At 46.4% G+C, this 12290-nt stretch overlaps 1 protein-coding gene across 1 annotated transcript in view; it reads right to left on the bottom strand.

Moving 5' to 3' along the window:
• Positions 1–1536: 1536 nt before the first annotated feature.
• The window catches only part of ADAMTSL1 (ADAMTS like 1), a 355504-nt gene continuing 344750 nt past the window's right edge, over positions 1537–12290 (bottom strand). The window contains exons 23-25 of the mRNA XM_004706548.3: positions 3464–3673; positions 2166–2346; positions 1537–1796 (exon numbers count right to left, since the gene is read on the bottom strand). Of these exons, the coding sequence (XP_004706605.2) occupies positions 1751–1796; positions 2166–2346; positions 3464–3673 (437 nt within the window). The 3' untranslated portion in view covers positions 1537–1750. The remainder of the gene's footprint in view (positions 1797–2165; positions 2347–3463; positions 3674–12290) is intronic.

The raw sequence follows: 12290 nt of genomic DNA, 5'->3' as shown, positions 1-12290 counted from the left end.
ACCCCCGAGAAAAAGTCATCCAAGTGAAATCTCTGGAATGTGTAAAGGTTAGCTGACTGGGAAAAGGGGTCTTTGCAAATGTATTACCTACTCTGAGAGGAGATGCTGCTGGTTCTGCAAGTGGGCCCGACTGCCATCACACGTGTCTTTAGCAGGGAAAGGCAGGGGGAGGTGTGACAGGAAGAGGCAAGGTGGTCATGGAGGCAGAGGCTGGAGTGCTGGCAGCCACCAGAAACTGGACGAATGAGGGCTGGGTTCTTCCCTAGAGGCTCTGGTGGAAGGCTGGCTCTGCTGAATCCTTGACCGAGGGATTCTGGACTCCCAACGGCGAGAGAGCATTGTCCTGTTGCTTTCAGCGACCACGTTTGCTGGACTTTGCTACGGCAGTCTCAGCTAACCAGTGCGCTTGGGAAAGTGGCCCCTTGAAAGCAGCGTATTCTCTCAGGGTCTGTGTTTCGGCTGCAGGACCGTGAGGCTGCAGACAAACACTCCAACCAGAGAGAGGCTTTTGCGAGTTACCTAGTACTCCAGTTTGGTAGTGAAGGCAGGCCCCAACTTGTGTGGCCTTGTGCTGTAAGCAGGGCACAATGCAGGTTTCCCTGGGGGCACTCGCCGGACCTTTTTACCTCACTTTACCCTCCATCTCATTGGACACTCTTTAGTCCCCCGGACACGTGCCAAGTTCTTTCTAGCTCTCTGGAGACATTGCCCACCTCCCCGGGTCACAGTTCTGAAAGTTTTAGACCTTGCAGAGGGTACAAACACGGTGGACGCACTTCTCGGAATGTGTGCTTCCGATCACTATTGTTGTGTGCAGAGCCGAGGCTGACCGACAGTGGTGAGTGTGCTCTTTGTGTAAAGCCAAGCTCTGGGCTGGGGAGCGCTCACTCCAAGCAGCCCAGCGTCTCGTCTCTTCGCAGGTGCGGCTCCTGGGATACTTCTCAAAGGGGGAGCAGCAGTGAGAAGAGACTTTACAATAATCTCGTTTGATGGCCCGAGAACTAGCTTCCTGGAGTCAAAGCGGGGCTTTCCAGTACTAGGACAGACAGGCTGGCTGTGGCAACACTGTTGTGAGGGAGCTCACGTGCCCCCAACACCTGGTGGGAAACCCAGTTAAAGGTGAGCCTGTGGGCACTTTCCAGTGGCTCATGGGACAGGCATGCAGCGAGGAGGGGGAGCCAATTCCTCCTGCATCTGGACCTGCGGCTTGTTTAGGGTTGTGGCAGCCACCCCACTCCACTAGCCGGGCCCAGAAAGGGCTGCTCAGAGTTCCCAGCCCAGGAGCAGAGCCACTTAGGAAGCAGGCGTGAGGGGTGTGAGAACTCCCTGGAGCACGAGACCCAGGCAGAGGGGTCCATGCCGACTGCGTTTACAGAAGTGAATTAAGCTGATTGACTCCGACCAGCCCCCAATCAAATCACAGCGCTCCTGGCACCCTGGGGACCGCGTCTTCATTTCACAGAGCTGGGCAAGGGCAGGCTTCCCAGCCGTGCAGATCCCTGGTGAATGTCAGGCCTGCATTTCAATCAACTTTTATTTCCAAGTATACAGTTCAGCCACTTTTCTAGGAGCTGGGCGGGGCCTTGGGAGAGGAGAGGCAGGGGCCATGTTGTTACAGTTCAGAAAGGGTATAAAAGGACATTAATCACGCCCGTGGAAACCTTCCCGTCAGCAAGTCAAAGCTGTCGATAGTAATGAGTGTGTTTCATGTTTCAGTGAGTCTCTCCTGGGTTCCGCTGCATCTTACGACTCAGCTTGGCAACGCACAGTGGCCGCTTACAGAGCGTGTGAAAGGCCTGTGGGCAGGTAACTCAGCATTCCAGGCTGTGCCAAGGCCCAGGGCACCCTGCTAGTGCCTCCCACCCCTTATCCCTTTAGCTCCTTCAGCTCCTTCAGAAACAGGGCCATCAGCCCAGGCTATACAAGGGGCTCCACTGCAGACAAGGAGGAAATTAGGGGTCATGGATGCAGTCTGGAGAACCAGATGCAATGCCTGTAAGCCAGCCTCACTCAGCTTGGAAGAATGTAGAGAAATTGGGGTGCGCCTCCAGGCAGTCTTACCCCCTCAACATTTCAACCAGCTCGACTAAGGGGTGGGAGCCATCCCCATGCTACGGGATGTTCTGGGGGACACACCTGCGCCCACCCCCGCCGGGGATGCTCACCGAGAAGGGCAGTCTCTCCGGTTGCAGGCGACGGGCTGCACCGCGGGACGCACCTTCCCTTCACAGTGCTCGGGGCTGACCTCGGTGCTGTTCCGGAGGCACCTCAGACGGGGCTGCTGGACACCTCGGTGCCCACAGGAGGCTGAGCAGGTTGCCAGTCTGTCCAGAGACCACCAGTAGTCTGTGGGGGGGGGGGGGGGGGGGGGGAGGCAGCATTAGTGCTCGTACTCGGGGCCTCTTCCGAGGGAGGAGCAGGGCTCCGTCCCTAACCTATCTGTGCCAAGCTCCACAGTCCCTGGTAGCTCGAGTTGTCTATAAATAGAGTTCGCTCTTACTGCTGGTAAACACACTTCCCCAAAGCTTTTTCTTTTGGCTCTCCAGAAAGTGGCTATATTATTTCTACAAAGAAATAGATGCTAACCCTCCTACCTGAAAGTGCAGATTTTACCTGGTTCTGGAGCTTCTAGAAAAGAGCTGCCCTTTTGAGTGCTTACGTAGGAGTGTGTATATCACACACCTCACAGATAGTCACTGGTCAGAAAATGGAACTTTTATTTTTCCTCTCTGCAAAGCTAAATGGCTGGAAGATGCTTAAAAGTAAAAACCTAAATTGCTCAGAAAAATCTCCCACCCGTTCAAAGCAGGATTTCCAGATTGGCACAAACTCTCCCTTCCACAGAGTCCTTCACTGTGGAATGTAGGTGGTAGAAGTTTGCTTTTCTTAGAAATAATCAGTGAAAGGTATCAGGCTACACAGTTTCCACAAAAAGGTGATTGGTTCTTTTCCACACTATTTGGTTTTCTGTCCAACTCTCTTAGCACAACCAATGCTAGACCCCACAAAGAAGGGGGCATATGACCATCGACCCCTTTCCTCAGTGCCCCCTCTCTAGAGGAGGCAGATTCCTAGCAAGAGTATTTTTCAGCCAAACCAATGGAGAAGTCTTCCGTTCTCTTAACAAGCTGCCTGTAAGTGATCTTTCCTACTTACAGCAGCTCACTAAGAGCTCATTGTGTGAAAACATTGTTTAGCGTCAACGGTTATGCTTGTGAGCCCCACTGGCAATAAAACAATCCTGTTCTAGGGATGGGGGGGAACATTTTCTGCCATTTTGGGTAGTTATTTTAGGGCTTGAAGACCATAGAAAAATACCAATTTTTTAAAGAACCCGGTACATTTGGCCAGACTTTTAATTAAGTCACCCCGAATGTAATGGCTATTACTCCTTGTCTTTGGTGATTTCCAGGTACGTGCTGTTGTTCATCAGCCCAAAGTTGAAAGGAACATGGTTGCTTACCTTGGATCACCAGAGAAGCCTTCTGCACCAGCACCCCAGCCTCATTCTGAGCCAGGCAGCGGAATTCCCCTTGAGACCCGCCACTGAGATTTGCAACCTGAAGAATCTGTCCTGCTGCCAAGATACTATAGGTCAGCCCGAGGGTGGCAATTGGTTGGCCCTCGTGGAACCAGGTGATGTTGGGGGTGGGGTGACCTTGGATGGGGCAGCCTAGAAAGAAGGAACAGGAGAAGTGAGCCATTGGCAAAGTCAAAAGCACACCTGCCTGATGCTCTAGAAGCAAGCATCTGACGTGACTGCCAGTGAAACGCATCTCTCCTGAGCAAACGGGAGGTACTTTTATCCTCTGCGTGGTTGACGATCAATTACAATGAAATAATGCAAAGAAAACCCATATTAGTAAAATCACTCGTCTGATGACTCTTACCTTGCCAGGTACATGACGCTGTCTACTCTCATTTCTAGGACCAGAAATTCTAAGTAACTAAGCGATGATACCTGCTACCCAAACCTTCCCAGTGCAAGATAAATGCACACACGCAAGCGAGAGAAATGAGGCATCTGCTGTCGGGCTCCCAGCAACTTAAGCCGTGAGGTCCAAGGTTGGTGTCATTATATTATGAAATGGGGGTGGGAATAGGCCTGGGATCAGATAGGTCAGTAACTAACTCCAAATGTGGTTTTATTTGCCAGCACCCCCCCACACACACTCCCTCCCACCAAGTTCATGTCTACAAACAGCAGAATTAAAGAAAATGTAGCATATTTCTTAGAATGAAAATAGATGCCTCCATGACATCTGCTTCAAAGGAGCAAAAGTACCTTGGTGATGGAGATGTCCTTCCCATGAGTCATCCTGTTTGGTCAGTGCAGATAGAGGCTGGCTATTCACAAGCTAACAGGAATGTTTACCCCTAGTCCTCATTTCCCCAACTCCTTTAGGAGTGATTTTCTGACTATCCAGAAGAAAGAGTACAGGTAGCAGCCTCAGGCTGTGCTCTACAGCTGATAAAGCTACCTGTCTTAGAGCCAGAAACCTCAGCTAAAAAAGATACATTTGTGTAACACATTCAGAATTCTCCACCACCCCCTCTGTCTTGGGCCATCCCTCCCAGCCTGGTGCTTCTGGGAGGGGTGGAGTTGGAATTCAACTTGAGAGAGAATGACAAAGGCAGAGAGACCTCTGGGAAGCTGCTTGTGTTCTGATCTTGGATCAGGAAGGTAGCATCCAAGGAGGGAGTTTAAGCACTCCTCCAGGCCAGCTCAATCAGCCAGGGTCAAGCTTAAGATAGATGTTCTATTTGCCACAGTTTTTTCATAGTAAGTTATCTCACTCTGAAACATATCAAGGTAAAGGTCAAGTTTGTAGAACATTTTAAAGATAGAAAACCAACTTCTTTGTTACTTTCAATTCAAATGGTTACATAGATTCATGATTCCCAAAGAAAGTGCTATTTTAATAGTATTCTCAGGACTCAGGTTTCTCATTTGTAAATGAAAGTATTTGACTCGGTCAATTATTTTCATACCGATGTTGCCTTTGGGGAGGGTGTCTAAAGGGGAAAATCTCAATAGGTAGGGTTTGGGGGGCTCTGATCCCCCTGCATTTCAATCAAAGCTGAATTATAAATTGAGTTTTAACCCAAGAAGACTGCACCATTGGGCAAGCGCTGAGTTATACATCGATATGTTCTGATGTTTCAATACCTCAAACTCATCCTCTAACTCTTCTTCCACCCACCTAGATGAATGAAACACTTAATCAAGGGTAAGGGCAAAGACTGGCCTAGGAAATCCATACTCCTTGGGTCACTGTGGCATGACATCTGATGCCAATGAAGGTTCTTAGAGGAGATGCTCTATGTGGGAGGTGTTTACGATAGGCAGAGGCCAGGAGTAGATGTCTAGAAACATAAGTGCTAATAAAGCTGGCAGTGGCCAGGAAAAACCAAACCTAGTTGGCTGGAACCTGGGGGTCATAGCAGAGATGAAATGGGGGTTGTCTTGAAGGTTAGAATCTGATGTTTTCTGAAGAGGAGAAGTGACCTCAGTGTGTCACATTGTTTATAACTATGATTAAGTTGGTTCTTTGGGACACAGTTCGAGTATGGCATTAACGAGACATTTGTACAGATAGCGTGAGAGAAGGGGCGGCTTAAAGCCAATAGATGCCTAAGTTTATGTTTTGAACATACTGACTATAAAGGCTGTGATAGAACCCTGTTCTAAAACAATAAAACCTAAACCCATTACTGAACAGCTGATTCTGACTCATAGTGATCCTCCTGGACAGAATGGAACTACCCCGGGGGGTGTCTAAGGCTGTAAAGCTTTACATACCTAAGTAGATTGCCACTTCTTTCTCCCAAAGAGTGGCTGGTAGGTTTGAATGGCCAACCTTTCTATTAGCAGCTAAGCGCTTATCTCTGCGCCACCAGGGCTTTTTAATAGAATGCCAAGATGGAAACAGATTTGGAGCTAAAGAGTTATCACCTCAGGATAAAACTTGAGAGAACTCTTCTTTCTATGAGTGATTGAGGAAAATGGAAAGTATTAAAGGAGTCTAAAATATCACAGAAGAAACATCTGCGTTATGAAAATAGTGACTGGACATGTCCCTTCACGCACCTCCACTCTCAGACATAACATGATGGTTAAAGTCATTCTAACTAGTTTTTGAATCTCTGAAAATTCCAAGTTAGTTGCATCTGAAAAAAGAAAAAGCATCCCACTCAATGCAATTTATATAATTTAGGGAAGACTCTGCCCCTGGTCTTCAATCCTTAGAAGTGGACACGAACTGGGTGACTTTAAAGGTTTGACAAGAACCACGTCATGTTAAAGAAGAGAGTAAATGAGAATGCTGTAAAACATAAAACTCACTACCCTGTTTCCCCGAAAGTAAGGGTATATATAGATTGTTGTACATGGAAATAATGGTAGTAACAAGAAATTCTTGATACTGTAGGATTCAGTTTGTCTGGTTATGCTGGTTTGTGATGACAACTACTACTGTACCGTATACAGGTAGTAAATTTCCTTTTTTTTGTTCAACAATAAATGTGTACTGTATTCTTCTTCATGGAAAAATAAGACATCTCCTGAAAGTAAGACCTAGCGCATCTTTGGGAGCAAAAATTAATATAAGACACTCTCTTATTTTCGGGGAAACAGGGTATATATGCTGGTTAGAAAAATTTTAAAGCAACTTGACTGGGGATTCTAGCTTCCAAAGTACCTTAGGTGGAATAATGATCAATCATAAAATCTAAACAACATAAGAATGACGAAACACTGAGGAATGCTCAGCGGCAGAAGCAGAAAGGGAGTCTAGCCTGGGCCCTAAGCACTACGGTACATATGATCTGTCAGCTTACGGAGTTCTGATATTCCTCAACTCTTCATGTGGATCAGGGACCTGGAAAAATTATAGCTCTACTGGCTTGAGATCTCAGAGGACAGAGTTTAGGAATAGTTAAGGGGGAAATCTAAGAGGCTGAACCTCAGACTCTCCATTAATAATACCACCCCTAACCCAACGCTCAAGAAAAGTGCAGTAACTAGAAGTTGACAAGAATGCTTAGAAAGATACATGTTGACATTTCAGTCCAGGCACCTTACCTTCCTGCTAGAACAAAATCAATACTTTTCAGAGGAATGGCATAACAGAAGCCAGAACCTCTTAGAACGCCCACTATATAATCAACTGTGACCCATATGCATGAGAAATAGTACACAACCGGTCCTGACCTGACTCCAGTGCTGCTGTGAGCAGATGTACCTTTAAGGAAGCCATTAGAAATGGCTGAAGACTTTAAGGAAAGCATGCTCACAATGAGTACACGATGGTAGCATTTCCAGAGAGAGGTAGAAACTATTGGGCCTTATTGCTTTCCACATAAAGCTGATGGTTATTTTCCCCATCTCTTTATGGAACGATGATGACATCGGAGTTGTAGCCCACCTGAAGTTAGAGACCATCACAAGAATAGATGTGATGCATTGAAGAACAGGAATAAAATGTCATTAAATGGGGTTAATAAAAGACTGCAAATGGCAGAAGAATCAGTAAACTTAGAGATTCCAGGAAAAATGATGAAAAATCACAGCTCCACCCCCTTCCCCATTAGAAAACAACCGTGTATTTTACAAGTAACTGAGAGTTTGTATTACATGGGAGGGTACACAGGAGACAGATGTCAAGAAAGGTGTTAAAGTGGTAGGGGCCTCTTAGCTTACATAAGCTTGCACACAGGTGCCCCAGTCACCCTGTGTGACTGTCTTTCCAGCTGGCACATCCTCAGTCCTCCCGTTCACGGTGGCACTTGCTTTTCCTTGCGTCCTGCATCAGCTTTTGCTTTGGCCAACTAACTGGTGTCCTTGTTTGTTGATGCCCTAAGCACACCCCTATTGTGCTTATTGGGCAATCCACTGTTTTACCCAGAACAAGAGCTCCCCAATCTGATTTAATTCCTCTTATATCTCTGCTTAAATGAAGATGTACACATACAGGGTAAAATTCTACAAGGTTGGACAAAGAACCACCAAAGTTCAGAAGATAGTTGGATGACCTTCAAGTTCTGATTAGCCAGAGTGAAATATCTATTTTGATTGTCAGGGTCATTCAGTAGACACTCCACAGGGGTCCAGAGTAAAAGATACTCAGGACTTGTCCCAATAGACTTCAAAAACAAGTCCCCAAAACATGATACCAGACTCTGAATAACATATCTGCCCAACAGAAGAAATCCCAATAATCTCTCACAGAAGTCAACAAATCCGGACACTTAACAATGAAAAATTCAACAATGAATGGAAACAAATAGAAATAACAAAGGTGATGGAAATAACATAAGGGTATTAAAAGATATTAAAATGTTATACATTAAAGGAAAACATCATTTTAGTGAGGAAGAAAAGTTGTAAAAAGAACCAAATGGACCTTCTAGCAATGAAAACTCACTGGCTATCAAGCATAGAGCATTGTAATCCTGATTACACTGGATTAAACTTGATACTTGGTCAGCTGACCTCCCTCTAGCTCCAACCTGAATTTGTTCTAGGTGCAAGGATCTCCTGATTGTTCCATGATAAAAATTCCTTCCCTGACTTTTTAACTATTGATTGAGGTCTTTCATGTTTTGCTCACTGTTGGTATTTTTGTCTTTACTATTGTTTTATTCTTACCTTTTGTTTTTGTTCCTTGTTTCTGTTGAGTTTACCAGTTTGTGAAGCACAGAAGGAGTGGATGCATAGAGATAATAACTGATGCAAAGGTATGTAGGGGTGGGGAGTGGAGATGGTGGGAGGATTTTAGGAGTAAACAGTGAAGGTGGGAGAGAGGGAGTGTGCTAGTTACATAATTTCATGTCAACTTGAAGTGTAGGGGTGGAGTCTAGCCTGCCAATCAGGTCACAGCCTGGTGGTGCCTCCTTATGGGCATGACTTCCTCATAAGGAGGGTCCTAGGAACCATTCTCCCCGGCCCCCCAACCCTGCTTTACCTTCCTGCTGTCTGGCGATCCACTCAGATCTTCTGCAGATCTGTGGGAGCCCTGGAAATGCATCCACTGCCACTGGATCCACAAGACTTTGCACCCATTGGCCTGTGATCTTCCTGCATTTTACATCATTGCTTGGGCTGCATGAGTCTGAAGAGGGATTAATGGACTTGAGGTGGACTGGGCTGGGATGTTTTCTTGATATCCAATTACTCCTTGATATCAAAGCTCTTTCTTATACATATATGAGTGTCACTGAATTTGTTTCTCCAGTCAACCCTGCTTAACACAGGGGAAGGAGCACTAAGCTGAATGTGATTACACAACTCATTTTAAAAGTGATTTAATCATGGGGGGAGGAGGGAGAAAATGTTTGAATTGTGTGAGACATGAATTATGTGCCAATACAACTTAAAAAAACAAGCCACCTCACTGGAGGATTAGACAGTATAGGAAAATGTGTTAAACTGAAGATACTCTGGCTAATTTCTATTGCTGTGAGTGAGTGACAGAGAAACAACCCTAAGAAAACAAACTGAATAGAATGTTAGTGACTTTTAGGGCAATAAGCCATGGTCTAAGACATGATAAATATTAGGGGGCTTCAAAAGTTTGTGGAAAAAATTAATGAAAAGATTATGGAATTTTCTCATGACGTTTTGAAGCCCCCATAATGTAATTAGAGTATAGAAATTGTACAGTTAACTCTGATCTATTTCAACTCAGTAAATTTTACCTAAAAGAGTGCACAGGTAGAAGTGAAATAATGACAGGATATTATTTGTTGAATACGGGTGATGGGGGTTTGTTATTCTATTGTTACTTTATATACACACATACATATGTCAATCACAAAAAAGGGAAAAAACTCGTTGCATTGCCTTAAATCTTTGATTACTAAAAGTGATTTTGTCAGTGCTGAAGAACTGCTTTTCATACATTCATTCTGCTTATTCAGCTCTTTGTCTTTTGCTTTTTTAAGAAATTAAGCTACAAGTTAAAAAATTTGCTGGTTCAGTCTGCTCTTTGCAGACATTTTCCAAATACTTTACATTCTGTTCAACTTTCAAAGCTCTGATGGCTGCTCTGCTTAAGACTAGCGTTGGTTAGTGGTTGTGCATGACACAGACCGCTAGTTAGCGCCTTCTGTTTGCCCTTTCCTCCTTCCGGCACAGGAACCCTACGTGTTAGCTAGGGGCACAGCTTTCTGGACCAGAGACAGTTTCCAGCTCCCCTAGCAAACCTATGTGAGCCAAGTGCGTCAGGTCAGGGACCTGAGAGGGAAAGTGGGGTGTGCACCTCTTGGGACAAGGGTCTGAATGAGAAGCTCGCTCTTCTTGCATCCCACTGCTGAGAAAGTGGATGTGTTTGGCAGCAGGCCATTGTGGGCTGTGGGTCAGGGCAAAGCCCCAGGGGTGGCAGAGCAGCATGAGCTTACCTTTCTTTGCTTAGGAACATAGCTCACAGAGACAATGTTCTTCTACATCTTACTTTGGAGAGCAGCCCTGGGGTCTGTCTGAAAAGCCCGTGAACAGCCCTCGAAGGTACAAACACTGGTCTTTCCCAGCCGGAGGAAGGAAGCGTGATGGAATAAAGACGCAACCATGGACCACACAGACACTCGTCTCTGCCACCTTGAGACCCAGAGAACTCAGTGGTGCCCGGCTACCACTGCCAGCTGCTCTGAACAGATTCTGCACATGACATGGTCCTGAGAGAGTAGCAGGCAAATGTGGACCAGAACTCAGTCATAAGAGAGCCCAGGCTGACTGGTCAGATAGAGACAGGTGGCGAGACTATGGCGAAATTTAATTACCCACATTCAGATATGATCAAAAGGGCAGCATTTACCCAGGGACTGGGGGCCGGGGGAGGGAGGAAGAGGAAACAGGAGACCTGGGGAGAAGTGGGATACAAGACGGTGCACTGAGGGGGTTGAAAGGAAGGAGTTGAAACAAAATGCATACAAATTGGTGGATGGTAAATAGATAATTGGCTCTGCAAGCCTGTACTTCATTCACCATAAAAAGGTAAGGAACAGATTTCCTTGTTTGCGTGGTCACTGGAGGACCCAAGGGAACAGAGCTGCTGCACCAGGCTGGGCGTGTCTACCTTGGAGCTGAGTGGGAGCCAGAAACCCTGCTGTCTGAGTGAGGCTCCTGGTAGGTGGGGCCTTCACTACAGGCTGCTAACCAGAGACCCAGCTGCAACCCCCAGAAACACTCCCCGCCTTCCCGACACTGTGCCCACCTGCTCCTTCCTTCCCTTTTGGCAGTGACCGGACAACTCGCTTTATAAGAAGCGTGACAGCACATCTTGGCCTCAAAGTCTCCTTGGGAAAACCCACTTTCAACAGTGAAAGGGGAGGAACGACCAAAATAAATGTATCATAACCAAAGAAAATGAACTAAGCAGTTGGTCATCTGCTTTCTCCATCACCCGTCTGCCTTTCAATGCTTGAACTGAAGACCCATCTTATGACCCCAGCAACTTGCCCCGTCCTCAGAAGGGTGTTGCCTCAGTGGTCTTCCACAGACGCTCAGCAGCCACAGGCCAGATAAGAAATCTGACATGAATTTCCACTGTGTATGTTCCCGTGAATAATTATCCATGTTTCTCTGCTAATGAGAAAACCTGGCTTGTAACAGGTTCCTCACGGTCACGGACATTTCTCATTTGTTAAAACAAGGAGCATCAATCATCTTGGAGGGTGAGTGATCTCTCCTTGTGCCATTTACAAGGACATCGAAACCACGTGCTAATGTATTCCATGTCTCTGGAGAGGTCAAATATGACACCGTCCCCACACACACACCCCTCTCCCCCTCTGCTCTAATGAGGAAACTAGCAGTGCTTACTGTGGGACACTCTCACTCTTTCTCGGTTCCCTTCCAGCTTTGTGAATGTGGACCATTTTCATCCTTCAGGCCTGGACACCTGCCCCAGGATGCAGTGACGCGTCCCGCTACTCTGGGCCTGGAGTCGGGGAGGTGGCTGTAGGGGAAGCCCTGCTTGGAAAGGCTGCTGAACTAATGAGAACTGTGGCTCTAAATTGAGCCGAAGCCAGGTGTGATTCACAGATGTATGAGATTTACCCCTGCTCTCATTTCATTCACACACACACACACACACACACACACACACACACACTGACTGGAGAGAGAAAGGCTTACAATGGGGGAGATGGTCACAATAAGAGAGTCAACTAATGTATAAAACGGAGTCCTCATTTAGTTTGTGACTCTGTTTATCCTTGACTACTAGCAAAGGCATCTCTCCCAATGGGCTTGCCCCCACCCCCAGGCACAGATAGGCAACAGGGGAGAG

The sequence above is a fragment of the Echinops telfairi genome, unplaced genomic scaffold (genome assembly GCF_000313985.2).
Source record: "Echinops telfairi isolate 266 unplaced genomic scaffold, ASM31398v2 ScPeMD7_25;HRSCAF=90, whole genome shotgun sequence".
In the NCBI taxonomy this organism is placed as follows: Eukaryota; Metazoa; Chordata; class Mammalia; order Afrosoricida; family Tenrecidae; genus Echinops; species Echinops telfairi.
This window is presented reverse-complemented; position numbering and strand designations above follow the sequence as displayed.